This window comes from Lemur catta, chromosome 1 (assembly GCF_020740605.2).
Source record: "Lemur catta isolate mLemCat1 chromosome 1, mLemCat1.pri, whole genome shotgun sequence".
Lineage (NCBI taxonomy): Eukaryota > Metazoa > Chordata > Mammalia > Primates > Lemuridae > Lemur > Lemur catta.
In genome coordinates, this window is record NC_059128.1 from 116,305,009 (window position 1) to 116,332,779 (window position 27,771).

The following is a 27,771-nucleotide window of genomic DNA, read 5'->3' on the forward strand; positions in this document are numbered from 1 at the left end:
ACGGAGTAGATGGCTGCTTGGGAGGTGGAGACAGTCAGCTCTGGTCAGGCAAGTCGTGCTAGGCAGGGTCGATCCTATTTTTTAAAACATGGACATTTGTGTTTATTGTGAGCTTTTTGGCATTCATTTTGATTTTTAAAAATACTGCATTAAAATATGCTTTATACTGATGACTGAGTTTTATGGCACCCCCTGACATTTTTGTCCCTGGGAGTAACTCATGCACCACACCTGGCCCTGGGGCTGATGGGAAATAATGGGTGGGGCAGAGGAGGCAGCTGAGGGTTTTGCCCACTTCTCTGACACGGGAAGGGGCTCGAGGAGGAGGGAGCTGATGGGCTGGCCTTGAGGTTGGGCATGTAGTTAGTGCCTGGAAGTGCGGCTGGCGCTGGAGCTGCACCCTACATGGAGGGTGGTCAGCGCATGGGCCATCTGCCTGAGTGCTCGGGGACTCCCTGGAGCCTTGGCCCACCCTTGGCCCATCTGACCATTTCCTCCTTCCCCAGCACCACCAAGCGCCCCAAATCCATCGATGACAGTGAGATGGAGAGCCCTGTTGACGACGTGTTCTACCCCGGGACAGGCCGTTCCCCAGCAGCTGGCAGCAGCCAGTCCAGTGGGTGGCCCAACGATGTGGATGCAGGTATGGGTGCGGCAGTCCCGACCCAGAGCGAGGGCAGCCTGGAGCCTTGTTGCCTCCACTCGGTCTCCCTGGCCAGCCTCCCACTGGTTTCCCCCATTGGGTAGCATGACCCATCGGTCTTCCTGCCTCCTGATCTTCCAGAGGAGGGCAGAGCAGGCTGCAGGAGGGGCAAGGAGGTGAGCAGCAGAGCCCAGGGGTGTGGCAGTGGGAAGCAGAGAGGCCTCCAAGGCTCTGGGGCCCTACAGCAGCCTCCTTGTGGCCACCTTCTTGTGGCAAATTTCTAGAGAGGTTGCCGCACCTTATGGGCTTCATGGTTTAAAGCAGTTTCTTAACCTGAGCACTGATAACATTTGGGGCTTCATCATTCTCTGTGGTGGGGGCCGTCCTGTGCACCATAGGATGTTTAGCAGCATCCCTGGCCTCCAGCAGCAAACCCCTCACCCCCTGTTTTGCTGACCAAAAGTGTCTCTGGACATTGCTGAATGTCCCCAACGGGACACAATTGTCCCGGACTGAAAACTGCTAGTCTCAAGGGCTCAGCTTTACAGAGAGGCTCAGAGTCTGGTGAAGAACAAGCAGAGTCATTTTCAAGCCAGGCAGGGAAGCTAGCCAAGGGCAAAGAGCCTGTAGGAAGCCAGCTCAGTCCTTCCCCGTCCCCTCTAGGCCCCCCTCCCTATCTCACCCACCCACCTTCACCTCCAGTCTTGGTGGACAGACCTGGACAGCCCAGGTGGAAGAAAGTATGTGCGCACATGTGTTTGAGGAAGCTGGCTGCAGGAGACCCCTGCCTGAGGCCCCAGTGGTGCAGCCTGTATGTGTCCTCACTGGGTGAGCATCATAGGGCTGGGGAGTGCAGACCCGAGCATGTGGGCTGTGCAGGGCACATCTGCTCCAGCCAGGCCTGGGACTGGGGCCTCATTCTCTGACTCAGGAAGATAAGTGTCTGACCTGATGGTGCTTTGTCTAGCGTTTGCCAGATGTGCCCTTCCTAGGAAGGCCCAGGTAGGCGGGCAGAGGCCAGGGTGGGTCTGGAGAGGCACTTCTGCTTTTCTGCTGCCCCATAATGAGTGCAGACTCCAGCTTCTCTGCTTTCAGCTCCTGGGAGGAGGAGAGGAGGGCTCGCCTCCAGGCCTCAGACTGAGGGAGTGGGCCGTCAGTGGAGGCTAACCTCCGCAGGATGGCACCCTGGCGTGACTCTGGGGGCCCCTCCCAGGGTCTCCTCCTGGCAGGCAGGGACCTGGTCTAGCACAGCTCACACACTTCTGGGACAGCCTGGGGAGGCGAAGGAAGGAGTGGAGAAGGCCCAAGGAGTGGAGACACTTCAGCCACATCCCCGGTCCCCAGTCAGGCCTCAGTCGGGTGACACCTTCGGCAAGGACTGCCACTGGGGTGCTTTGAGGGCTGTGTCTGATGTTGGCTCCGGGACAAGGGCTCCCACACCCCCCTGCGCAGACCTGGTTCCTGAGGAGCCCCCCTCTTCCTGGCTCCCGCTCTCTTTCTCAGCTGTCTGCTTTCGCGCCTGCCATTTCTGCATTTCTGCTCCTTCCGGCAGTCCTGCCACGCACGGCCCCCCCCATCCTCCTGCAGCACCCCCTCAGCTCCCTTACCCTCCTCCGCCCCCCTACCCGTGTGTCGTTTCCCCTGGCTGCGACAAATCGCCAATTAAGCAGCCCAGCTGCAGGACAGGGAACAGCTGGGGAGGTGCTGGGGAAGGCTGTGCACAGCTGGTGGGACGCTCCCCCCCCTCCCCACAGTGCCAGCTATCAGGTGGCACACAGCTGCTGCCAGATAACACCTCTGCTGGCGGCTGGGAGTTCGTCCTTCCCCCGCCTCTTCCCTCTGCGGTTAAGATGGCTCTTATTTCTCTGTTCTGCAGCCCCCACACCCCCCACCCAAACTGATTTAATTTGTCCCTCAAAGATGGCCTCTCTAGAGATCTTCCCCCACTCCACCTTATCCCCCTCAGCCCAGGACAGGAGACAACTCCCCAAGAGAATCTGGCGCACCAGGGGCCCTGCTTTGTCCTGTTATTTGGACACCATGTCCACTGGGCAGAGATGACTTCAGCTGGCAACACAAGGCTCCTAGAGGCATAGCTCAAACAGGACACTCTCTGTGCCCCTGTTTCCTACTTAATGCCACCCTTACCTCTGGCACCAGGTGCAGGGCAGAGCCCCAAAATGACCCATCCTATGGCAGCACAGCCTCAGGGTCCCCTGGCTGGAGGCATCTTCTCCCCTCTGGCTCTGCTTCCAGGGCCCACCTCAGCCTGACCAGCCGGAGGACTCTGCAGGTCCTCTGGCCCTCATCCCTGCTCTCTTGCTGGGCATTGCATCCCTCTTGAGGGCCCATGGCGTGGCTGTGCTTTCCCTTCCCAGAAGGGAGAACTGGCTTCTTCCCACCAGAACATCCCACGGCCCAGGGCACCACGGCACAGACCCCAGCCTGTCCCTCCCTGGCTGTCACGCTGGCACCCTGGGGCTCTCCCTGCACCCTTCCCCAATGCTAGCCCTTCATCCCACCCTTTCATTCCATTATCTGCTTGTCAGGGGCAGGCTGGGCCCCATGCTCACCCCCGTCCTGTGCACGCCGCTGCACGTTCCTTGGGGGCCTCATTTTCCTCTCTAGTCAGAAGTACTCACTGTCTGGCCCACACGCAGGGCCTCAGACGAAGACCCAAAACTGGACAAAGGAAGCAGGGGCAGCCTGGCGGAGGAAGGGGTGGCCTGGAGGGGCCGAGGAGAGAAAGGAGCGAGCTGCTGGCTTCCCGCCTACCCTGCTCCCGCCCCAGTCCGGCTAAACCTGCTCTGTGTTGCTGCTTCCTCCCCCCAGGCCCGGCTTCTCTAAAGAAGTCAGGAAAGCTGGACTTCTGCAGTGCCCTCTCCTCTCAGGGCAGCTCCCCGCGCATGGCTTTCACCCACCACCCGCTGCCTGTGCTTGCTGGAGTCAGACCAGGTGAGAAATGGGGGGCCCAGCGGGGGGCAGTGGGGGAGGTGGCTGAGTGTTGAGGGGCAGCTTGCCAGGTAAAGGGGCCAGGGCTGATCTCAGGTGACAGCCCCGAGCTCTCCGATTGAGCCATGGGACTGCAGCGGGTATGCATGAAAGTGGGCCCCTCTCCACGGCAGCACCTCTTGGAGGACTGAGCCTAGCTCAGGCCTGCTCACTTGGTCCCCGAGCACCCCCTGCTTGCTCCTCACTCCTCACGTTCGTGCATGGGTGCTGTGTGAGGACAGGCCCATTCTGAGGCCCCCGCTAGGCCAGCCAGGTTCTCCTTTCATCCCACCAGCTGTGGGTGGGAAGGCGCAGCCTTCTCCCCCTGCCCTCCTCTGGGCCTTCTGGCCCAGCTGCTGGCTGAGCCCAGGTTGGTATGGGGCAAGAATTGGCTAGAGCATTCCTAAGGAGCCCAGGCTTCTGCTGTATGTCCCAGGGCCAATGGCTCCCTTCTCTGGGCTCTCTGTCTTTTCTGGAAGTGAAGGGCTGGGCCCAGGGGACAGGTGGTGCCTGGGCTGCTCTGCAGAGAAAGGAGCCACTGAGGCCTTGGGGGCTTCTCTCTTGCTTCATTGTTTCTAGCAGAGAAGATGCTTGAAATGAGAAAACTTAGGTCTTCCTGAGAGGACAGAGTCAGGCAGGAAGCTGTGGGGGCTAGTCCTCAGCCCTGTCACTCCCTCAGCAGGCACCCATCTGGCAGCAAGAGGCCTGGACTTTTTCCAGACATGGCCCCGTGTCCACCCGAGGTCTCCTGGGCTCTTCTGTCAGACATGGAGAACAGGGAGGTTGACCTCCCGGCTTCCTCCTCCGGGCCTCCTGGCTGGGAGCCCAGAGGCAGCCAGTGCTGGGGGCAGGGCATGTTGGCGGCTAGGTGGGGGTAGGGAGCCAGGGCCCTTTGCGCAGGCAGCGGGAGGGTGGCAGGCCCCGCTCCTCCAGCTCCATCTCAGCGTTTATGAACTCCAGAGAGAAGCCAAGTTTCCCTAGCTCCCTAATGAAACTGAGAGCAAGAGTGAGCTGATTGGAAACAGACGGGAGGGGGAAGAGCTGGGGCCCATGCCGGGGAATTGCATGTGTGAGGACGAGTGGTGCACAAGAGCGATGAGACTGAGCACATGGGCACACAGCCTGGGTGGTGGTGGCTAGGTGCACACAGGCTCATGCTCAGATGTGTCAGGCACATGTGTCTTCATCCAGAGCCCCACAGAGCCGTCTGTCTCCTCTGGCCCCTCACCCAGGCTCCCACCAGGGCCCGGGGCCAGGGCAAGGCAAGGGAGGCATTTGCTGTGGGCGCAGAATGGCTAGGGGTGCCTAAAACTCAGTCATCAAGATAGATGATTTTTTTTCTTTTTTTGGAGACAGGGTCTCACTCTGTTGCCCTGGGTACAGTGCAGTGGTGTCATCATAGCTCACTGCAGCCTCAAATTCCTGGGCTCAAGCAATCCTCCTGCCTCAGCCTCCCGGTTAGCTGCAACTACAGGTGCTCACCATCACATCTGGCTAATTTTTAAAAAAATTTTTGGAAGAGACAGGATCTTGCTATTGCTCAGGTTGATCTCAAAATCCTGGGCTCAGGTGATCCTCCTGCCTCAGCCTGCCAAAGTGTTAGGATTATAGGCGTGAGCCACAGTGCCCGGCCTAAATAATATTTTCACACAGTATTTTTTTAAAATCCAAACTATTGCAAAAAAGAGTATAAGGAGCAAATATCAACATTTGAAACAAAAGCAGGGTCTGACCTTGCCTTACCTGTCTCCCCCTAATCCCAGCCCTGGTTCTGATCAAACTTTATTTACAAAAACAAGCAGCTGACCTGTAGACCCTAGTCTGCCAATTTGGTTGTACTTTTTTTTTTTTTTTACATCGCATGAAAATATTATTGATCTTGATGACTGGCTCTTTTTGTGCCGCCTTAACTTTTGTGCCTGTGACAAGTGCCTCACCTGCCTTACCATGCTCCTACACCCTCCTCCCTCTTCCTTGGGATCCTCAGCCCTGTGACCAGCAGCCCCCCTACTCTCCTGTCCCCTCACCCCTGCTGGGTGCCTTCTTGGCCCTGATACCCTTTTCCTCCTGCCCACACGCACACAGGGAGCCCCCGGGCCACAGCGTCAGCCCTGCACTTCCCCTCCACGTCCATCATCCAGCAGTCGAGCCCGTACTTCACGCACCCGACCATCCGCTACCACCACCACCACGGGCAGGACTCGCTGAAGGAGTTTGTGCAGTTTGTGTGCTCAGATGGCTCGGGCCAGGCCACCGGACAGGTGAGTCCAGAGGGCCCCAGGAGCCCCACTGCAGCCTCATCTCGGTGTCCATCTGTCTGTCTCAGGGCTCACAGGGAGAGTGCCTGAAATCCAGGGTCCCAACTGGGGCTGGAGAAGCAGGGAGCTGGGAGCACTGAGCGCCTCAATTTTCTGGGTTTGGGGGTGGGGGTCTGTGCACTACGCTGGGGCCTGTCTGTCATGGTCTGGAGAGTGGGGGCAGCGGCTGGGCCCTGTTGCGTAGGCTCCTGCCTTTCCTGTGGTCCTTGTTACCCCAGCAGGAGTGACCCCATGACCTATTCGGCCCAGGCCTGGGCATCTACTTCCCAGCACCCCTCTGAAAGCTCAGGGCTGCAAGGATTTGGTAGATTCTAGACCATAGTCTCCCAGTCTCAGCACTGTTGACATTTGGGGCTGTTTATTCACTGTTGTGTGAGACCATCCTGTGCCCTGCAGGGAGTTGAGCAGCATCCCTGGCCTCTGTGCCGGGGGCCTTCTCCTCAGTAGTGCACAGGAGGGCAAGATCGTCCCCGGTGAGAGGCACCGTGTAGATGGAAGGCCCCGGTCCACAGAGCTGCCATGGAGCTGTTGGCAGGAGTCTTGACGAAGGGTTCTCAGAGCAGTTCCAGTTCTAGAGCAAAGCCCTCTGCTCCTCAGCCCTGGGCGATAGAGCGGCTCCCCACAGAACCCTTCGCCATCACCGTCGAGCAGAAACTCAGGGCCGCTCAGCAAAGGAATTATCCCAGGAGGTGCTGGGCCAGAGGTGACCCTTCAGTGGGGTGGTGGTCCTCACTCCATTCCTAGGGGTCCATTCCGGGTTGGGACATGGTGGTCTCTAGACCTCTGGGAAAGCTCTGGAGCCTCAGCAGCATACTGTGCCATGGGAAGCCTCAGCTCCTCTGCAGCCAGCTGTTGCAGTCTAGAAGCCCACTGCGAGAGCTGTGGCTGGGAAAGGTGTTCCGGAAGCCCACGCCAGAGGCTGCCTTGGCATGCTCTGCACAGAGTGGGCATCTGCTAAATGCTGGAATATTGATTTTCGTGGGGCCGTGGTTCAGCCTCCTTGATCTGTCCATAACAGAAGTCGGTCCTCTTTCCTCCCTCCTGCTCGCCCTCCTTCCACTCCTCTCTATGTCTCCTTTCCCCACCCTTTGCCCTGCGAGGGCTTCTCTTGCTGACTCTGCAGCTCTTAGCACACTCGGCTTCACCCGCCTCTGTGGACAACCTCTGTCCACTTTTAGGGTCATGGAGGGAAGAGCAGAACTGACCCCTGACAGCCACCGTGCTTCCTTCAGAGATGCTGGCAGTGTCCATGGGGAGCTGGTGTTCCCATGCCCTGGCCCTCAAAGGACCTGGGGTCTGGAATATGGAGCAGAGAGGCTGGGAGCAGTGCCTTGCCTGTCTTCTCGCCTACAAAAGTAGAGGGGGTTTGGAGTCAAAATTCGGCTGGCCTAGGGACCAGGTTAACACAAGGAGCCAAATCTAACCACAAAACCCTTGAGAAAGTGGGTCAGTCAGTTGCCCAGTCGTCCGGAGGGCTGGGTCCTGAGCCTCCCCCTTGACTTGACTGTTCAAGATTGAGGACTCACTAGAAGGTTCCCTTCTTGAGGCAGCTCTTGCTCCCAGGAGACCGTGGACAAAACACTGTAGACAAGAATACAAACAGAGCACAGTGGTGTGAGCCTGTAGTCGCAACTACTCAGGAGGCTGAGGCGGGAGGATTGCTTGAGCCCGGAGGTGCCAGGCGGCAGTGAGCTAAGACAGCGCCACCGCATTCCAGCCTAGGCAACACAGGGAAACCGTATCTCTAAAAAAATAAATTATAAAAGAAAAAAGAATGCAGATAGGCACCTGATTAAGCAGGGAGTGTGGCCTGGCTGGGGAGCAGCCTCTCTGGGTTTCCTCTTGTGGCCTGTCATGCTGAAAAGAGGAGGAGGGGTCTCACCCCCAGCTCTGAGGGAGGCTTGAGACAGCACCATGCTGTGGAAGAGGCCGATGTGTACCTGCAGAGAAAATCAGTGGGCCCCAGGCTCTGCAGCTGACCTAGCAGCAGGGAGCAGTAACACCAGCCTATGCTTGCACTGCAGCCACCATTAGAGCAGTGCTTCTTAGACTTAGAGAGCATGAGAGTCACCTGGAGGCCTCGCTATCACACAGGTGGCTGGGCCTCACCCAGAGCTGCTGATTCAGCAGGTCCAGGATGGGGCCTGAGAATCTGCATGTCTCCCAAGTTCCACTTTGAGAACCATTGATGTGGAGCCTAGAGAGCCATCCCCAACCTTTTTGGCACCAAGGACTGGTTTCATGGAAGACAGTTCTTCCACAGGGGTGGGTGGTGGTGGGAGGGTGTGGTGGAGGCTGTGCTACAGAGCTCAGGCAGTGATGCATGGCCCGTTTGCTAACAGGCCACAGACCGGTAGGGGCCAAGGCCAGGGGTTGGGGATTGCAGGCCTAGAGGATGAAATTTCTAACCTTTTTGAGACCCTGAAGTTACATATCAGCTTGGCAGGAAAATATCTGCATAGAAAAATTTTACAGATGTTTGCAGAAGGGTTCCCAGGCACCCCTGTAGCCGATCGTTGGACCCCAGAGTAACACCAAGGCCGAGTGGAGACGCAAAGGGCAGAAAGAGGATACCTGGTTAGCTGTGTTTCAGGGAGAGAAAAGAGCCCAGCAAACATGATGAAGAAGCCACAGGGCCCAATGGGAGAACGTGACTGTGCCTCAGCCTGGACCGCCGATGTGGAACGGCCAGACCCTCGTCCTCATTTGTAGGATGAAAGTGAGGGTCTATACCAGCTTCTAGGTTCCTTCTAGTTCCTAACTCATGAGGTTTTAAGAACCTATGAAGCCATAAGACCTTGAGTTTTTGTTTGTTTGTTTGTTTGTTTGTTTGTTTGTTTTGAGACAGGGTCTTACTCCGTTTCCCTGGCTAGAGTGCCCTGGTGTCAGCCTCGCTCACAGCAACCTCAAACTCCTGGGCTCAAGCGATCCTCCTGCCTCAGTCTCCCGAGTAGCTGGGACTACAGGCATGCACCACCATGCCCGGCTAATTTTTTCTATGTATTTTTAGTTGTCCAGCTAATTTCTTTCTACTTTTAGTAGAGATGGGGTCTCACTCTTGCTCAGGCTGGTCTTGAACTCCTGAGGTCAAACAATCCTCCTGCCTCGGCCTCCCAGAGTGCTAGGATTACAGGCCTGAGCCACCACACCCAGCCAAGACCTTGAGATTTTTAAAACCTTGACTTATACCCCAATAAGAGCTAAGACGTCCAGTCTGATTGGAAGTTACTTCTAGAAACTGAATGTTGTAAATCAGCAGGTTTCAGTGTCCAGCCATATCAGGCTGGGATTAGCCTTATCGGGTGGGATTAGTGATTCAGATACCCCTGGGGGACACAGGCTCCGAAGACCAGAGTGAGGCAGAGGCTGCCTTCCCACGGGAGACTGAGCTCAGGACATCCCGAGAGGAGCAGTGAAGCTGGGACCTATGGGGACTGTTCCATTTCCTGCCCTGATGGAACAGTGAGATAGGAACCAGACCGGCGGTGGAAATGAGGGAAAATGTTGCTGTTTGACTCTCCCTATCACCCCCGCACAGCTGGAAACCTCTGCACTCTGGCCTGTGCTATTGCCTGGAACTGAAGGATCCCTTTCCAAAATGACACCCAGTACAAAAGGTCTCCAGCCCAGGACACACATGGCAACCAGCACAGCCACTGCTGGCCTTTGTCAGGGACCCCTGAGAGTTGGTACCCTCAGTGTGCAGGAGCAATCAAGTCAAAGGGACCATTTAGAGGGCCAGTGTGTCAGACTGTGTGTGGGTCATGAGAGATAAAGTGAGGTGGGAGGGAGGGCAAGAGTACAGAATGGTGCCGCCGGCACCGGTCAGCCTGGGCTTCTGTGATTTTAAAGTGCAGCAGGAGGGATGAGTCGCTCCTATGTGGTCAGTGGCACATGGGTGCTGCTCGCTTCTGCCAGCGCGCCAGGGAGCCTGTGGGGAGCCTGTGGGGAGCCAGCCTGCTTCAGAGGTTCCAGCGGTGGCTAAGAGTGTCCTGGAAGAACAAGGCAGAGAGGTAGATTGTGATTCAGGGAATCTGGCTGGTCCCCACAGAGGGGACAGTATTTTCTGAGCAGGGCTTGAAGGGTGTGGGAAATGGTCTCCCAGACAGAGGGCTCTGCAGTGAGCAGGTGTGCCGTCCTGGCTGCTCGGCCTGTGTTCTGGAAACCTCAGTCAAACGGAATGGGAAGTGCCTGGGGGAAGGGGGACAGAGGCATGGGTGGTAGGAGAACCCACCAGGTTACCCCATGGGAGCCTTGAGTGCCCATGTGGGGAAATTCTGCTTTAAATTGGATGCAGTTGGAGCTGTGGAAGGTTTTGGAGAATGAGAGACACCTGAGCTGAATTGGATTTGGGGAAGAGGGTTGATGAGCCTGCTGGAAGGATTCCTGGAGTCAGACAGACGTGGCTGCGAATTCCAGGCCTGGCCAGTTGTAGCTGGGTGATTTTGGACACACTACTTAATTGTTCAGAGCCTCAGTTTCCTCCGTTGTGAAATGGGTAGAATAGAGCTCCCCTCACAGTAGGGTTTCCCAGCCATGGCAGTGCTAGCGTTTGGACTGATGATCCTTTGTCCTGGGGGCCCGTCCTGTGAGCTGTAGGGTGCTGAGGGGCATCCCTGGCCTCCACCCACTCCATACCAGCAGCATCCCCCAGCCCTTAATTGTGACAGCCAAAAATGTCTCGAGACATTGCCAGTTTCTTCTTGAGGGGCAGAATCACCCCTGGGTGAGAACTGATGCCTTACGGGGTGGTTGGAGGGTTAGACACAACTTAAGAAAGCGCCTGGTGCAGGGCCAGGGACTGAGGGTCCTGAGCTGGTGGACACACTGTCAGCACATGGCAGACCCCTGCAGTCTCACTGTCACAGTCCAGATGAAACCCTTGAGGATAGAACCAGGGGCTGACTGGAGGCATCCAGGAGTTGGGCTCTGAGGGGATTGTCCACTGGTAAGAGGAGGAGCACACGGGAACCTTCCAGGTCTCGAACTTGGAGGACTGGGACTGGGAGAGCAGAGCTTTGCCCGCCAGGAGAGGAGCCAGTTTAGGATGAAGGGCTCAGGCCAGGCCTCCCTGTGCCCAGGTTGCAGGTGGTCATCCAGGGCACTGTCCAGAACATCAGGAGGGACGTGCCGAGACCTCCAGGGAGCTCTGTCCGGGTAGACTGTGCCTGAAAGAGGCAGGGGAGCCCGTGCCTCTTCCTTTGGCGTTTACGTTCCCTGGAGCCAGAAGGCTGAGCCACACAAGGCCACACACAGGCCCTGGAGGAGGAAACTTGAGTTTGAAGCAAATGAGGGCGTGAAGGACAAGGACTGGATCCTGTGGCCCAGGCATCCCTGGCTTCTGAGGGCGTCACACAGGGAAGTCCTCTGGAAGAACCTCATGGGACTGGCGCTGGCAGCGATGGATTTCCCTCTCTGGCTGCTTTTTAGCAAATAGGCCAGCACCCCACTGTTCACAGGCAGCCCAGGGCGAGTCCCCAACTTCTGGTGGCCTCCTGAGGCTACGCCGTGGTGTGGATGCTGGCAGGTCTGCAGTCCTTGGTTGGATCAACCAGCCCCAGCCCAGGGGCCCTCAAAAGGAGGGCATGTACTTTTGGGGGATGGGAGGGTGGGGGTGAGCTGGCTCATCTTTCCTGCTGTAGGACAAGGTCTTCAGGAGCGTGACAGTTCTAGGTGCAGCTGCACATATTTGCTAGGTGGCACATTTTTGTACCTAAAACATTTTCCCTAAAAAAGAACAAACCACCCGTCGGACACCCCCTCTTCCTCCCTCCCACAACTTCAAAAGAGGACTTAAAAAAAAAAGAGAAACACCTGAGAGACCAAATAGAGGCCTTACACCCTCACCCATCCCGTGCCCGGATGAGAGAACCCAATCCTGCATCTTCCACCGGGAGCGCCCGCCCTCAGGAGCGAGCTGGTGCGGCCGCGCAGGGGAGCGTGTGTCTGTGTGTGATGTGCCTTCATGCGTCACTCTATTTATGTTGTTCGCAGCCCAACGGTAGCGGCCAGGGCAAAGTCCCGGGGTCATTTTTGCTACCGCCGCCGCCTCCAGTGGCCAGACCTGTGCCCCTTCCTATGCCTGATTCCAAATCCACCAGCACTGCCCCAGACGGCGCCGCCTTGACTCCTCCATCACCTTGTAAGTGGACGATGAAACCGAAACCACAACGCCCAGCATCCCCAGCCCATCCAAACAGTCTCCACTACAAAAAGAAAAGCCTTCCTCCTTCCCCACTGCCAAAGCCCCCAACCCAGAGCACCACGGAACCTCCCACCCGGACAGGAGCAGAGCCGAGCCCCTCAACCACAGCCTCCCTCCCGGGCTGCAGTCGCACCAGCCAGCACCCCATGAGCCCCTGCCCGCTGCTCCCAGCCGGGGGCCCCTGGCCCAGGCCCCTCTGGGGGGCGGGAGGGAGAGCGCAGCGGGTGCGAAGGCCAGGGGTGCTGGCGGGGGTGGGAGGGGGCGGGGAGGCACAGCCATGCCATCTTCATGCCTGATTGCTGTTTTTTTTGTTTTTTGGTTTTGTTTTTTAATTTTTTGTTGTTTCGTTGTTCCCCCCCCCACACCAAGAAAATCAATTGTAACCACAAGGCGACGCCACCACCATCCCTTTTTTGCCTTGCCCCCCTCACCTCCATCCCAGGCCCTCCGGCCTCACCTCCAAAGATCCAGCAGGCCAGCCCATGACCCTTCCCCCCAGTCTCACATTTGGTTTCTCGTTGTTCCTCTTTTTTTTTTTCCCCTCCCATCCCTCTCTCCTCCCTCTTCTCAACTCCTTTCCCAGGTTGGATGTGTCAAGGACAAGGGGGTGGTTCCGGGCCTCTCTTACTTCATCTCTATCTGTCTTTCTTTTCTTTTCTTTTTTTTTTTTCTTTTAAATCAATGACAAATTTTGTCAAAGGGAAGAGAAGAAAAATCTGAGTCAAGAGGCCCCAGGTAGACCCGACGTGGACAGGAGGCTGGGTGGGGTGCTGTCTGGGGCCGGGGCGGGCAGCGCTCTGGGGGCTGGCGGGCCACAGGCCGGGGCAGTGCCGCGGTGGGAGGGGTGGCCCATCTCACACTGCTCTCCGTTCGCGCTCTGTCTTTCCTACTTTCTCGTGGTTTGAGTTCTTTTCCCCTCTCCATCCTCTTCATGCCATCTTCCCATCTGCATCCGCCATAGGACACATGGTCATGGTCATTGGAGGTGGGAGGGGAGGCAGGCTGCAGGGTCGGGGGCACTTCTGGGGAAACATGGACAGAATCTGGTGAGCACACGGTCCCTGGGTGCGTCTGGTGCAGGTGTGGGCCTCCCAGGCAACCTGTGACACTCTTTATCCCCTCTGGGGACATCTTCCCTCCTGGGGGTACAGGGCCTTTGCCCTCCTGTAGGGCTCCAGGGCACAGCCCAAGAAGAGCTCAGGGGTGTTTGGTTCATTTGTCCCCTTGGGCCCCAGGACAGCTGCCCCTAAGTGCCTGAAACCTGGAGCTCTGCCAGCCCTTTGGCCTCCTTTTCCTCTGTCGCCTTGGCCCATTTCAGGCCCTAGGACCACAGGCCCGTTGGACCTGGTGCATTAGAGAAGGAGGATGCCATGGGCCTGAGCCTTGCCACGCCTGGGCCCAAGCTGAGCAGCCAGCTGCGAGGCCCCTCTCTGACCCTGTCCTACCTGCCTCAGCCCTCTGTTGGGCCTCATTTGAGTTCCCTAATCTACCTGCCCAGTCCTTGGGCCTGCCCAGGGTGGTAAGTAGTGTAGCATCTAGCTGGGCCACCCAGCAGGAGAGGTGGCCTGGCTGAGAAGGCCTTCCCCACCTCCTCTGAGCCCCTTCTCTTTAATACCTGAGAGGGGCTGGAGGAAAACAGGTGTACCCCCTGAGGGTGCCTGGGGACCAGGGCTATCCCCAGCCCTGCCCAGTGCCTCACTAGGGGACAGAACTAGGTCCCAGGGACCTCAGTTTCAGCCTCCAGGGCCCCTCCCTCACCCAGGCCATGAAAGAGGACGCCTGGCTGAGGCTGTGGCTGCCAGGAGGTACAGTGTGTGCTCCTGGTCAGTGGAGGATGATGAGAGGCCTCCTGTGTGGGGGAGGCAGGCTCAGAGCCCAGCCTCCAGTACAGCTGTCCCTCTGGCCCATCCTTCCCACTGCCAGCCTGAACCCTGGCAGCGTGGTCTAACCCAGTCTCTCCCTCTCTCAGCAGCCCTGAGGGGCAGGGTCCAGGCGGCCCCGTGGCCTGACAGGGTCTCTCCCTCTCTCCCCTGCTCCCCACAGCATTCGCAACGACAGGCACCGCCTCTGCCAACCGGTTTGTCAGCATCGGACCCCGGGACGGCAACTTTCTGAACATCCCACAGCAGTCTCAGGTAGGAGACCCTGGCTACCGCCTGGATGCAGGGACAGGGAGAGCAGGCAGGGCTGGGGGCATCTTGGTGTTAGGGAAGAGGCTGGGGTCCTCAGGGCTAATCAGGGAGAGAGGATGGGGCGGGGCTGGAGGGCCCAGGCTTCTGCACGCCCAGCTGAGCCTGCCTCCCCAGGCAGCCCCCAGGCTCCCTGGCTAATCAGCTAATTGAATAATTAGCTCTGACAGCCCTGGCCCTGGGGAAGGCGGCCAAGGACCCAAGGCTAGAGGCGCTCTGGGCCAGGCCTAGTGGAAGCAAAGATGGGAGCCTAAGGCCTATCAGAAGGAGGACAGCGTCTGCCTCACTGCCCTGGCCCCCGGCCCTCCCCTCTTCCCTGGCTTTGGGTGGGCTGGGCAAGGAGTGGAAGAAGGACAGAGCAGGCCTGGTGGGCTGCGTGCCCAGAGACTCTGGCAGGGCAGGGCTGGCTGCTGCCCTGGAGGCCCCTCCCCCAAGTTCCTACGTGTTAGGGGGAAGGCCAGCATGCCAGAGCCCTCTGTCCCTGCTCCCATCCCCTGCTGACACCACCCCAGTTCTCACAAGGAGACAGGTCCTGTCACAAGCAGGAGATAAACCAACCCTCAACTCTCCAGTTGGAGGCCCCTGAACTTGGCCTTGCATGTGTACATACGTGCACATGTGGGTGGGTGTCCCCACGAGGCTGGGAATAGCCCATAGAGCCCAGCGCCCACAGGGGCCCAGGGAGGACCCACCTGAGGAACGGGGCAGAGGCAGCTTCAGAGGCCCCACAGCTTGCACAGCATGACGTTTTGGAAAAGAACAAATGTCTTTCTTTTGCACACTTTACAAAAACACCTCCTTGGTGGCTTCCTGGGCCCTGGGAAATCTACCTCTGTTCAGAACCCCCAGGGCTACCTCTCATCTCCTGCTCTGCCTCTGCTCTGAGGCCGGAATCCAGAGAAAGTTGGTGGATGGAATTTTTGTGTGTGGTTTGAGATTTTTTTTTTTTTCGCTTTCCTTTCCTCAAAAAAAGAAAAAAAAAAGGCCAAAAAACTTTGTCAAACTTCAAACTTCAGAGCTCCCTACTGGCAAGGAGGGGCGGGGAAAGAACTTCAACCCCCTCCAGCTTCCCACCCCCTTTCCCCAGAGTCACGTCTGACCCGTCTGGTTTCCAGGAGCAACCAGACATGATGTAACACCCAGATGAACTTGAACTTGGGGGTGTTGAGAAGAAAAACAATGGCTCCGAGCAGGGGCTGGAGCCAGCCCCCTCTACTCTGTGCCAGGGAGGCCGAGAGAGCCCTGCTGGCAGAGGGCGGGAGGGGGTGCCAGAGGAAGGGACAGCAGGCGGGCCTCGCCTCCCAGCTCTGGGTGGGCACCAGGGGGCAGGGCTCGATTGCTCCCTCCCTCCCACCGCCTGCCCCGGCTGCCTGCAGCTCTGCAGTGCTCATGCTTCGCTCTGGGGACCACTGCCACGAGCCCTCCCCACTCACCCCGTTTCCGCCTCCTCCTGTACTTTCTCGGCTCACTTGGCTTGGATATTTTGGGGCCAAGTCGGAGTTTGAGGCAAGTTTAGGAAAGTTTGTCTCCCTCCTGTGCCTGTACCCCCTCTTAGGCCCCAGGCAGTGCAGAAAGGGGTCCAGGGCCCCTGAGCAGGCAGGTGTGTCTGAGAGTCAAGGGTAGCTGGGGCTGGACAAGCCGCGCTGGAGCCCTCAAGCCTGGGGGCAGGCGGGCGGCCTGTGCGGGCGCATGGGGTACAGTCAGGGGTGGTTTCCACAGTAACCAGTGACTTTAGCTGATCTCTGGAGCACCAGATGGAGAAAGAACAATAGAATGAGGGAAGAAAAGAGAATTTTAGCAATTTTGTCATTCCCTGGGCAGCGCTTTTTACTTAGTTTTAATCAGTTTTGGACCTGGCTCAGGCAGCAGGGAGGGATGAGTAGAAAAGGCCGCTGTGCGTGGCAGCGAATCCCCCATTCCTGGGACCTGCAGGGAGATGCCAGGGAGCCCCCTTGAAGCCGCCTTTGTCTCTAACCCCAGGCCTGGAACTGGAGTCTTCCTCCTCTGATGAGGGCCCGACAGTCTGAGCACCGGCGGTGGTTGCCCCGCCGTGCAGCTCAGGGGACCCCAGAGCGGCCAGTGTGGGGCCTTGGCATGGTCTGCTGAGGGCAGAGAGGACAGGTGGGGCTCCCCCTGTCCTGCTTGTTCAAGGTCTCCTTTCCCTGGTGGGGAGGAGAGGTGGGCTCAGGGCCAGAGCCAGCCCCCCACCTGCCAGCCTCAGGAGAGTGGCACAAGGGTTCCCATGTAGTGTCCTCTTGGGAAGGGAATCCCAGAGAGCACCAAGGGCTGAGCCTGCCAGGAGGGGGATCTCACCCAGGCAGTTCCCTGCCCCAGGCCTGGGCCAGAAGCCCAGAAGCTGGCTGCCGACCAGGCTCTTCCCCACCCACTCTGGGGAGGCCTCGGCCTGGGTTTCCGCCTCAGCCTCCCCCAGGCCCCAGCAAGCCTGTTTGGCCTTTAGTCAACTGCCAGGTTGGACTTTGAGCAGGTGCTGGAGGAGCCCTGACTAGGGAGGGCAGGTCGCTCTTGTGTGTGTTGTCCGGCACATGGCAGGAACTTTAGCATCTCTGCCCCCAGCAGTGCCAGGTCACCGTGGCACCCCTAACCCCCACCTTTCCAGATGCCCGCGATTGATACCATCCAGTGTGGTAGCCACTGGTCACGTGTGGCTGCTTACATTTAACTTAACTAAAGAAAAATTTAGTTCCTCGGTCACAGTAGCCACATTTCAAGTGCTCAGAAACCACTTGTGGCTAGTGGCTACTGCATTGGACAGCACAGACAGAACATTTTCATTGTTGCAGAAAGTTCTAGATATCCCTGAGGCTCTTTATAATTCTAAAACTCAGCATCCCCATCTCACAGTGGATGACACCCAACAGTCCCATACCAGAGCCTGAGGGGCAGTCTAGCCTGCCGGCCTAATCTGTTTGACTAAAACAGTGTTTCAAATATTGGAAATTTTCACGAAATTCTGTCTGGACTTCTGGCTTCTTTTGAAAAGTTGGCAGATCTAGCTGTCTTGGGCCCTCACCTTGATGTGGCATACACCAGGCATTCTGGTCACCATAGACCCTGCAACAATTACAACCAATGACTGTTCTGCCTCTTACATTTGAGTCCTGGCTTGGTCACCCAAGGGCTGTGTGGCCTCGAGCAGGTCACTCACCCTCTCTGTGCCTGGCTTCTGTGTGGGGTCAGGGCAAAGACGGAATGAGTCAGTGCCTGGTGTGTGCTCTGTCATTGGCTCTGCCTGCCCCCTGCAGACCAGAGTCTGTGACTCAGCCTGGGAGAGGACCTGAGATACATTTTTTGGGACCCCTCCCATTTTATCCCTAGGGTACCACCAGGTGCACCCAGGCACAGTAGATCATGGAGGAGGACCCCCTGACCCACCCCTTGGCCAGGAGTTGGGGCCGGAGCCTTTGATGGAGGGCCTTGCCAAGCAGCCTGGCCCCATCCACACTGGGTGTACTCTGTACTCAGCTGCCAGACGCCAGACATGGCCCTGTCTGTGGGAAGGTGGTGCCCCCTGCTGGCATCCTGAGGGAAGTGATGCCCACCCCAAGGAGCCTCAGGTCCTTCCCCAGTGTCTGGTGCCCTTAGGGTAGAGGATCACACTCGCTGGGCTACGTGGCCCCTCCCCCAGGCCTGGCACTGCTAGGGACTGAAGCCATGTGGCTCTCCGCCCCCAGCCTTTCAGCCTGTGGGACCTTGGCTGGGGTGTATAGACGAGAATTTCTGCTTTTAATCCAAAGAGACAGAAAGAAAACTCAGCAAGAAGCTGGGCCACCCCCACCCCACTCCCCAAACCCTTCTGGGTACAAAAGCCCCAGCCTGGCATCCTCCCCACCCTCCAGGACCCATACAAAAACCTAAACAATTGGAAACATGGCCAGCTCCCAGGTCTGTGCCAGCGCCAGCCATGGGGGTCCCACCCGCTGGGCTCGGTGCCCACAAGAAGGCCAGCTGGACTCTAGCACTGGGGGGCAGGGGCTCTGCAGGGGCGGGGTTCCCATAGAAGGGAGGGAGAGAATGGGGATGCCCTTCCTCCTCAATGAGGGTCAGCTGCCCAGCAGCCGGGATCTTTGGGCGCTGGACCCTTGAAGGGCTGGTGGTCAGAGGGCCACGTTGGGGGTGAGATGAGACCTGCCCCAGCTGTTCTCAATGTCTCCTCTTTTTTGTCCTGTTTCAGTCCTGGTTCCTCTGATAAGATCGACTAAAGAACAAAATGAAAAGAGGTTCCTCGAAAGGGGGGAGAAGAAATTTTGAGACATGGAAAAATCCCCCAGTCCAGCCCAGCCCCACCGAAAAGCAAAAATTAGACGTCGTCAGCCACTCAGCCCTTCTCTCCTCCAGCCCGGGGACTCCCGCGGGCCCCCAGAAGCAGCCCAGTTCTTGGAGAGCCCTCGGAAGGGGTCTCAGTGGAGCTGTGCACCAGCAGCCAAGCAGAAAGAAACATGTGACACGGACTCTGTCAAGTAGAGGACAGAAAGAAAGAAAGGATGCAGCAGAACTGTCTTCCTCCCCTGCCCACCCAGTCCTAGCCTTCTGGGGAAGGAACAAAGTCCCCAAACAAAGCAACCAGCACAGTTCTGAAGGGGCTTTGCCCCCACCCTCACCCTTCCTAGGGGAACCCCACCCTCCCCTCCAGCCTGAGCTGCCCTAGAGAGTTCGGAGGACCAGCTTGTAAAGATGTTGGGGTGCAGGTCCCGCGGGTTTTTCCCCCCAGACTCTGCCCCTCCTCCCTCAGTCACTGCCGTGGCTCGGGCTTCTTCCCCCAGCTGCGCTGGACCAGGCCAGGGAGGGGTGGCCTCCACTTCCCTGCCCCACCCTCCAGCTAAAAGCCCCCAGGCGGGCAGGGGGCAACCTCTGAAGCTAGTTGCGGGAGCCCAGAATGGGGGGTGTTCTACCACCCACGCTGAGCCGCAGTGGCCGTTCCCCGGCCCGGCCCGGAGGGACCCCTCTGTACAGTCCACAGGAAACAGTCGGAATGCTCTCGACGGCCTCGTCCCAACCTGGGACAGACCCCCTCTTCCCTCTCTCTGCAGGCCGGGAGGGCTGCCCTCCTGCCACGCCACGAGGGAGGGGAGTTGGGCCCCAGGTCGCCCCTGCCCCCAGCCCTGCATGCAGGTGTCTTCGCTCCGCCCCATCGGCCCCTGCCCTGCTCCTCACGCAGACAGCCCTGCTGGGGCCGGGCCGGAGAGTGGAGCAGAAAGGGGACCCTGGAGCCGAGCGAGGAGGACCAGGCAGCCGCCACTGCCGTCGCTAAGCCACCAACTGCGCCTAGGTAGGCGTCCTGCTTGCCGACTTTTAGTTCCTTTGGAGGGTGTTTGGTGTCGTCCTTTTCAAAAGCGTTTTGGAGCTTTCTGTCCTCCCCACCTCCCTCCTACCCCCACGGCCACTTCTCTCTGGGTTTTAGCTGTAATGTCGTTACTCTTTATTTTGGGGTGGGGCATTCATTGTTTGGGTCTTTCGCTGTTGGAATTGGGAACTCCTCCATTTGAGCAACTTGGGAACAATTTGGTAACACACCACAGGAAGTAGCTCTCCCCCCCAACCCCCTCCTCCCCAAAGGGATGGTTGGGGGGCCTGTCCAGAGGGTCTTCAGAAGCCCCCCTGGGAGGGAGGGGAGCATGAGCACGCCCAACCCCCTCCAGGGTGTGACTTGGCCCCTCTGGCTTGTCTTTCTGTGCCTTACTCCCTCCCCCTGCGTCTCCCCCAGCCCTCTTCTCAAGTCCTTGTGCCTCTCTCTTTCTCTCTCTTTCTTAACTGTATGAAAACACAAAGCACAGGTCAGGATCCTCTGAAAGTCAATCAATCCAACATTGCACCACGTAGGGGTGGGTTACGGGCTTTATTTATTGTGAATCTAGTTTGTGAGGCTGTGGCCCTGAGCAGGCGGAGGGAGGCGAGGAGGGGAGGAGGCCGTCTGGGGAGGGGAGGAGGGCCACGACCTGGGGCTGCAGGGGCTGCCGGGTGGTGCCTCCTGCCCGGCTGGAAGCCATGAGGTGGCTTGTCCCAGGGGCGGCGGCTTTTGTTGGAAGTTGAGCAAAGCCCTCCCCCCTTCTCAGCTGCAGCCGTGGGAGGATCCTAGGGCTGAGGGGCAGGGGATCCCGCGAGGGCCTCCCGGGGCGTGGGGGGTAAGGTCCCGGGGGTTGGGGGGCCGGGTGGGCCGGGCGTGACGCGCGGTCAAAGTGCAATGATTTTTCAGTTCGGTTGGCTAAACAGGGTCAGAGCTGAGAGCGAAGCGGAAAGGGCTCCCTGCCCGGCCGCACGCGCCCCTTCCCTCGAAGAGTCAGGGCCTCGGGCGCTGTGGGCCTGCGGGAGCGGAGTCTGCGGGCCGCCCGCCCGGGCGAAGTCGGAAGCTGCAGGCCAGCTGGGCTCCGGCCGGAGCGTGCCCGGCGGGGTTGCCCGGGCGGGCAGGGGGGGTGGGGCTGCTCCTTTCCCAAGTGGTGTTGTGAGGGGCAATGAGGGCGACAGGAGATGTGGGGACGTGTTGGGAGAGAAAAAAAACCCACAAAAATATATATGGGGGAAATGAACTTTTTTTTTTCATTGAACCAAGTGCAATGCATCAGAGAGTTTTCCTATCTTTGTATGTTAAGAGATTGTTAAGAAAAAAAATTCTATTTTTGTTGTAATGTCCTCGCGGCTCTGGGGACGCTAAAAGAACCGGGCCTGACCCGCCCTGCGCGGGGATAACGAAAGCTGAGTGTTTTTTCCTTTTTTTTTTTTTTGTTCGTTTTCAGTTTTTTTTTTTTTTAAGTCGTTTTCCTGCGTTGACGAGGATGATCTGGGGTTTTTATTTGTTTCGTCGTTCGTTCTCGGTTTCGGTGGGAGGGCTGAAGGAAACGTTCACATTTTAGAGTTTAAAAAAAAAAACACCTCGATATTTAAAAATCCAACCAACACAAGATCAAAAAGGAAAAGGACGAGAGAAAATTATTTTTAAGATAATTAAACATAAAAACCCTGGTGCTTCTTACATTATAAAGTACGTTTTAAAGAACCCACAAACTATTATACATAAGTTTATGAATCAATTAAATATCCTGCACTTGTTAGGAACACGCATATCCCTTTGTTGAGTTTAACGGAACGGGACAGCGGCGTGCGCCCGGCGGCTGGGCTGCTTCTGCCGCGGGTCTCCCCGGGCGCCCCCTCCCTTTGGCCCAGCGCCCCCTCCTCGCCCCATCCCCGTCTGGGCACGGGGGCGCGGCAGGGGTCCCTGGCCCTTCCCCCGCAGAGGTCAATGCCAACGAACAAACGTCCCTTCCCTCCCTCCCTCTCCGCCCCGAGCGCCCTTCTTTGAGCCAGACACCAACTTGACCCTCACCAGCATTATCAGGAGCGCGCTCAGCAAGTTGGTAGTTTCCTCCCCCACCTCCTTTCCCGGCGCCCCCCAGTCAACATCTCTCCTCCCATCCCCGGCCCCCTCCGGGGAACACTGGGAAGGCTTGACGCTCCAGGACAGGACCAGCCACGCTGACAGGTCGATTTGCCCAGGCCCGCGCCCGCACGCACGCACTCACACGGCCCCGCACACAGCCCCGTCCCACCCCGCAACCAGCCCTGTCGACTGCCTTACACACCCGCCCCCGCGCTGGCCGGCCGACCTAGTGCCTTGTTCTCACCCCCGTGCTGGCGGAGCGGACGCCGCGCTCTGGGTCCCAGAGGGGCCGGGTGGCTCAGACGACCCACCACTTCCCTAACCCGACCGTGCTGAACAGACCCCCCCACACACGAAAGAAAATAAAGGAGCAATAAAGTCACGAGAACTTTCGTCCCCCAATCGAGAACCCAAGGGGCACCCCAGCCCCACCTCTGCTCCCCCACCCCACTCACCCTCGGGGCGCCCCCCTCCCCCCGCAAGCCAGCCTGGGCCAGCCCCGCTTCGGCCACCCCCGGGAGATCCGTGCGCCCGACCAGCACCAGCATCGCGGACCGCAAAGGCCGCCCGTCCCGTCAAACAAGTTTCTTCTTAGGCTAAGAAACGCAGTATATACGAGTATCTCTATATATAGTACTAATGGATTTGGTGTGCTTCCCCCTTAGCGTCCCCCTCCCTCTGCTCCTCCTCCTTCAGCCTGGTCTCCCCTCTCTGCCCTCCACCCCCGTCTCTGCACTGAGATACATAAGAAACAAGGGTAGTTTACTGTCTGTTTTGTTTTCTGGGTTTTCAGTGTCCTAGCGGAATGCAAGTAGGCAGCCAGCCCGTCTGTTCCCTCTCCGCCCCGCCCCTCCCCGCCCCGCCCCCGTCACTGCGCTTCTGTTATACCATCTTTGCCTGACTCTCTCCGGCTTCTCCATTGAATGGCTAATGTGTATGTGAAATAAATAAAGAAAAACAAAAGCAAGCGCTCCTGAGCCTTCCCTAACACGATCGTGCGGGACCGGTGTGGTGGGTTCTCTGCGACGGCTCTGTGCTTCTCTCGACGCGCAGGGGAGCGTCTGTCCCTGGGCTTCCGGGAGGGGGCGCCGATGAGAGGGGCGAAGGCCCCTGAGCCCCTCCTTGACACACCCGTCACCACCACCACGGCCACCCAAGCCCGGAAAAAAAGAGACACCACTTAGATCCAATGACCGCTCTACCATTTTGGCTCACCGACCTCGCCTCTGGGAAGGGGACACTGGCAAGGCCACTTCCAGCGGGCAGTGCATGGTTCTTAAAAAAGGGTCTGCGGGGCCCCTGGGGGCGACGGTCACCTTTCAGACCCTCGAAACCTTGCCCCGTCGGGGACGTCCTCACTGGTCCCTCTTCGGGCGCGTTTGCTCCCCAGCAGGCGCAGCGCATCGTCGGCCCTTTCTTCGACGGCCCCGGGCTGAGTCCCCGGTGCCCTCGGGCTCAGAGGCGCCGCCGCGTGGGGTCACCGCACCTCCGGACTCAGAGCCGCTTGCTCCGTCTTGATGGGCCGGGCCGCCCCACCCGGGCTGCAGTCGGGATCGGCCGGGGGCGCGGGTTGAGAGCTCGCGGCCGCCTCGGCCCTGTGTCCTGACCCCTGGCGGATGCCGTCGTCTGGGACTCTGTGCGCCCGCCGTTTGCGGGACCCGGGCGGGGTGGGGCCTGCGGTCAGTGCGGCCGCCTGGTCGCGCAGCAGCCGCACGAGGAAGCCGATGTACTTCATCGCGAGGCGGAGCACCTCGTTCTTGCTCAGCTTCCGGTCGGGCGGGTGCGTTGGCAGCAGCTTCCTGAGCTCGGCAAAGGCGCCGTTAACGTTCTGCTGCCGCCAGCGTTCGCGGCTGTTGGTAAACACGCGCCGGGCCACCTTCTGGGGCTGGTGCCCTGCGGACAGGGGGGAAGGGTTGGCACTGAGGCCCAGAGGGCGCCCCCTCCTGCCCTCACTTCAGGCATGTGCCACCCTTGTAGGGACTTAAACCCTGGGGCTTTCTCTGTCCAAGGGATCCACGTGTAGCTCCGCCTCCCATGGGTGCTTCCACAAGGATCATAACAAGCCCAGGCTAGGGACAACAGGGGCCTGCTGTACCTGTGACTGTCGGCATGTTTATGTCAATGGCTGGGATTCCCTAGGGAAAGTTCCTTTCCCTGAAGTCTGGGGAGCTGTCCCTGTGGCCCCTCCATTCTGAGTGTACCCATGTGTGGCTGGGTGTGCTCATGATCTGAGAGGTCCTCTTGTGACTGTGGTTCTGTCAGTGTCTTGTGTGGCTGTTTGACTCGTGGTATATCTGATGGCTGTGGTTGTGTGTGATGCTGCCATGTGGTTGTGGGTGTGTGGCTGTTTCACCAGTGGTTATGGTTCTGTGGCTGTCTCTTGTGTGACTTTGGTGCTATGGCTGTCTCTTTCGTGGCTGTGCATTCCAGTGGAGCTGTCATTTTGTGGCTCCCATGCCCTGTTGTGGCATGCTCTGTTTTGTCGTGTCTCTTTGTGGCTATGAGGCTTGGCTTGTTGGGTGGTGGTGGTTTTGTGGAGCTGACAAGGGGACCGTGATTTTGCACATGGGTTATAACATGTATGGGCTGTTCTCTGTGTGCACTGGAAGTCCTCTCTTGTGGATGGGTATGGGACAGACGTGAGTCCCACGCAGAGATGGCCAGTCCTTCCGTGCACCCACACTCACCTTCAGCCAGGTCCAGCTCACAGTGGCTTGGTCTCCGCTTCAGCCGGCTGCTAGGGAAGATGCTGAAAGGTCCTGCCGGCCCAATGTAGACACTGTAAGGGGTTGTGGGTCACTAATGCCTTGTGGGCAACGACCCTGGTCCCTAATTCCACTCACCCCCCACCACAGCTCCCCACTGACCTGTTGAGGAAGGGGTGAGGGTGGTAATGTAGGGCCAAGGCAGGTGGGGTGGTTCCTAGGGCAGAGAGTTGCAGCAGGGGGGGCCGTAGGGTGCTCAGCTCTGTGGTGGGCAAGGCTGCTCCTGGGGGCCTGGTGTGGCCCAGGCTGATCACTGGAACACCAGGGGGCAGCCTGGGGGGTGAGGAGCTTCCGTGCCCCATCCGCTCTGCCTGCGGGGGCCCAGGTGAGGCAGGTTTAGGGGGTGGGGCAGGTGCTGGGCTGGGGACACACAGCATCTCTGCCTTCTCAGTCATGGTGGGGCCCACCTCTGCCTGGGCCTGGGGCGGGCACATGGACCCCGAGGTGGGGGTGCTCACCTGTGGGAAGGAAGGAAGCCAATGGGGAGGAGGACCAGGTGCCACCTTCCCACCTGCTTAGCCCAACAGCCCTCAAATGGGAGGGAGAGGGAGGGGGAAAGAGTGGGGGGGGTTCAGTGGGCAAAGGCAGATGGGGGTGGGCCCAGAAGCTGCCAGGAACGGGAGGGGGTCCTACACAAGACCAGGAAGTGGCCACTGAGGAGCAGGCAGTGCTATCTGAGCAAAATTCCCTTCCAGAATTCCCTTTCACCTGCAGTCTGGAGAGGGGACAGGCAGGAAGTCCCTGACTGATCCTGGGATCCCCCTGAAACCCCAAGATTGGCCCTGACACCCTCACATCCGGAAATATGATCCTGAGACCCCTCGTTGACTCATTGATACCATGTGACCTTGGAACCTCTCCAAGATTGTCTCTGACCCTTCACTGACCACCCCCTCACAGGCCCCAGGCTGACCCTCTGCACCTCTGGTATGACCTGAGCTGCTTCCCATTGCTTCCACGTCTGACCCTGACGGTTCTCAATAATGGCTCTAGTGACCCCCAGCCCCACTGAAAATGTCCCTTTTACTAACCCTGTGACCCCACTACTGATAAAATAATGCTGACCCCAGGACCCCCAAACACTGACCCCATTGCCCAGTCCAGTCCCAGTCATGCCCCAGTCCTCCCTCTGGCTCTGGGGTCCCCCACCCACATCAGCACCCACACTTCTGCAGGCTGCCTTGACATCCCTGTTCACTCTTGGCTCCAGAGCCTGGGGTGTCCAGGCAAGGTGTGGGACTCCTGGCCCTCTGCCCTGTCTTCCTCAGCTAGGCCCTGGGGAGGCTGGCCTGGCCCCTCAGGTAGTGGGTTCCTGCTGATGAATGAATGAATGAATGAATGAACAAAGGAATGCAGGCAGGGTTCCCTCCCTCCCCCCAGGATACTCCACCTTCCTTCATTCAGGCTGGCTCCCCTCTTACCCCTTTGCTGTTCCCGCAGCCTGGTGAGTGCCCTGGCTCTGTCCGGTCAGGGCTGGCAGCCTGGGCCAGGATGCGGTTTCCAGCGTCAGGCCACGCTCCACCGTCCCGCTCAGGTCCGGCCTCTGCGCTCCAGGCTGCCCGTTCCGCCCGGAGTCGGGCCGCGCCTCCTCCTGGGCTCCAGAGGGCCGAGGCGGCCGCGGTGGTGGCGTGGGTCCCCCGAGGGAAAGTGAGCGGCTCCCAGGCCGGCCCGCCCTCTCCCCGCCCCCCCCCGGCGGCCCGGTTTCCTCCCTCTCACCCCCGGAGCAGCGGCCGGAGGATGCTGGGCGGGCGCAGATAAGGGCCTGGCCGCCTGGCCGCGCCTGATAAGGAGCCGGGCTGACCCCGGAGGAAGCCGGCGGGCGGGGATCTCTGAGCGCGGGCCTCCCGGCCCCGCCCCCGGCCGGCGCGGGCTGGACTCGGCCCGTCACCCCTCAGGTCCTCACCTGCGGCTCCCCCGGGCACTGGAGGGGCCCAGGCCCTCTGGGGACCCTGGCCGCAGGGGGCAACCCCGGGGGAAGCGCCCGGATGCACTCAGCGGGTAAACTGAGGCAGGGAAGCCTCTGGGTCTGTCCTCTGGTTTAGAACACGCCTTGCCCGACTGTCAGTGCTCATGGTGAGGGAGGGCCCTTTCCGCCCCGCTGGGGCCGCGTGACCCAGGGGCCCCCTCCTTCTCTTCTCACCCCGCCTGGTTCCTCTTTTTACAAAGCCCCTCCCGGCCTCTCTACCACCCCCATCCGGCAGTGGGGCACCAGAGGGGGGACAGTTCTAACAGACTGTGCTTGGGTGTCCAGCCTGGGCAGGTGTCCTGGGGAGGAAGTGCTACAGCTGTGGGGGTGGGGGGGTGTAGGATTTCCTAGGGTGCCAGGGCTGGTGTGACCTTCCAGTAGACACCCCAGAGGGTCCCCACACTTCTGGGCCTTTTGGCCACAGGATCACGTAGCCCCAACTTTGTGGTCCCTGGCCCTCACCCCACTGCACCTGCAGGGTGAAATTTAAGATCCCCCTGAAACTTCACAAAGGGACAAGCTCTGGTCACAGCTAGCAAGGTAACAGCACCCACATGACTGCCACCCACCTGGGTCAGGCATACTTTGCTCTCTGTGTATCTGGTTGACTGCAGGAGCCCCCAGACAGGGACCTAGCCCAGCACTGATATTGCCACCACCCTCTCAGGAATGTGAAGCCCAGGTCTCCACAATCAACAGCTCCACTGCTTTCCCCCGGGAAACTAGAGCTGAAGTTTTAAGCGTGTGAGTTAATCCTACAAGGTGGGGTCTCAGATTAGCTTCCTTTTACTGATGGGGACAAAGGGTCTAAGAGGCAGAAAGGGGATCCTGCCCCAGGATTCTAACCCTTCACTCTGGGGGTGGGGTAGAGGGGAGATGCAGCTCCTCCTCCCCACTGGGCATCTGGGCAGCAGCCTGCGGGTCCCTCGCTGTGCGCATAGTCCCTGGGCCCCAGGGCAGGAAGCATCTGGTCTGGAGCGGATGCGAAGGGCGCCTGGTTCCGGTCCGGCTTCCGCCACTGCGGCCCCGGGGGAGCTGGGTCAAAGAAACCAGGCGGCGAGTAGGCAGCCGCGCGAGGACACGTAGAGGCTCCCTGGCTGAAGCGCCCGACTGCGCGGGTGCCCGCGGCCGGAGCCCGCTGAAGATGCGGCAGAAGGGGGTGGGGGGTGGGGGTGGGGTGATGAAGGCCCGCGGGTGTGAGCGCATGGCTGCCGCCCCGCGGCCACCTCGGGAACCGCAGGCACCGGCTCTGGGGTGGGTCGGTGGGGGCACTCAGAGTCCCCTGTTGCAGGGGGGGCCTCCTA

General features: G+C 59.1%; 2 protein-coding genes across 10 annotated transcripts in view; one reads left to right on the forward strand and one right to left on the reverse strand.

Annotated features, from left to right (window-relative positions):
- NFIX (nuclear factor I X) overlaps nt 1-22,692 on the forward strand; it is a 98,609-nt gene extending 75,917 nt beyond the window's left edge. For 2 of the 3 annotated variants that reach the window (XM_045550423.1, XM_045550432.1), the window contains exons 6-10: nt 507-643; nt 3,476-3,598; nt 5,720-5,895; nt 14,201-14,292; nt 18,539-22,692. In XM_045550423.1, the coding sequence (XP_045406379.1) occupies nt 507-643; nt 3,476-3,598; nt 5,720-5,895; nt 14,201-14,272 (508 nt within the window). In that variant the 3' untranslated portion in view covers nt 14,273-14,292; nt 18,539-22,692. The remainder of the gene's footprint in view (nt 1-506; nt 644-3,475; nt 3,599-5,719; nt 5,896-14,200; nt 14,293-18,538) is intronic. The other variant, XM_045550442.1, reaches the window with a different exon arrangement.
- Nucleotides 20,187-26,164, reverse strand: LYL1 (LYL1 basic helix-loop-helix family member). Of its 7 annotated transcripts, none has more exons than XR_006734822.1 (5): nt 25,923-26,164; nt 24,604-25,816; nt 24,424-24,515; nt 22,956-23,629; nt 20,187-21,188 (listed from the first exon to the last, which is right to left on the reverse strand). XR_006734822.1 is itself a non-coding variant. In XM_045550509.1 (5 exons), exons 3-5 carry the CDS (start codon nt 24,801-24,803, stop codon nt 23,214-23,216), a joined length of 708 nt encoding a protein of 235 aa, XP_045406465.1. In that variant the 5' UTR covers nt 24,804-24,812; nt 25,667-25,816; nt 25,923-26,164; the 3' UTR covers nt 22,922-23,213. The 7 variants fall into 7 exon arrangements, 6 of the variants coding, with proteins under 6 accessions (XP_045406465.1, XP_045406443.1, XP_045406455.1 ...); XM_045550509.1 differs by lacking the exon at nt 20,187-21,188 and having other exon boundaries at nt 22,922-23,629; nt 24,604-24,812; nt 25,667-25,816; XM_045550487.1 differs by lacking the exon at nt 20,187-21,188 and having other exon boundaries at nt 22,922-23,629; nt 24,604-24,959; nt 25,667-25,816.
- Between the last annotated feature and the right edge of the window lie 1,607 nt (nt 26,165-27,771).

Coding starts and splice junctions, on each gene's coding strand:
- LYL1 (XM_045550470.1), bottom strand. CDS start 24,935: ATGTGCCCGCCCCAGGCCCAGGCAGAGGTGGGCCCCACCATGACTGAG. Junction 24,516..24,603: donor CCTCACCCCTTCCTCAACAG/GTCAGTGGGGAG, acceptor AACCCCTTACAG/TGTCTACATTGGGCCGGCAG. Junction 23,630..24,423: donor TGAGCTGGACCTGGCTGAAG/GTGAGTGTGGGT, acceptor CCCTGTCCGCAG/GGCACCAGCCCCAGAAGGTG.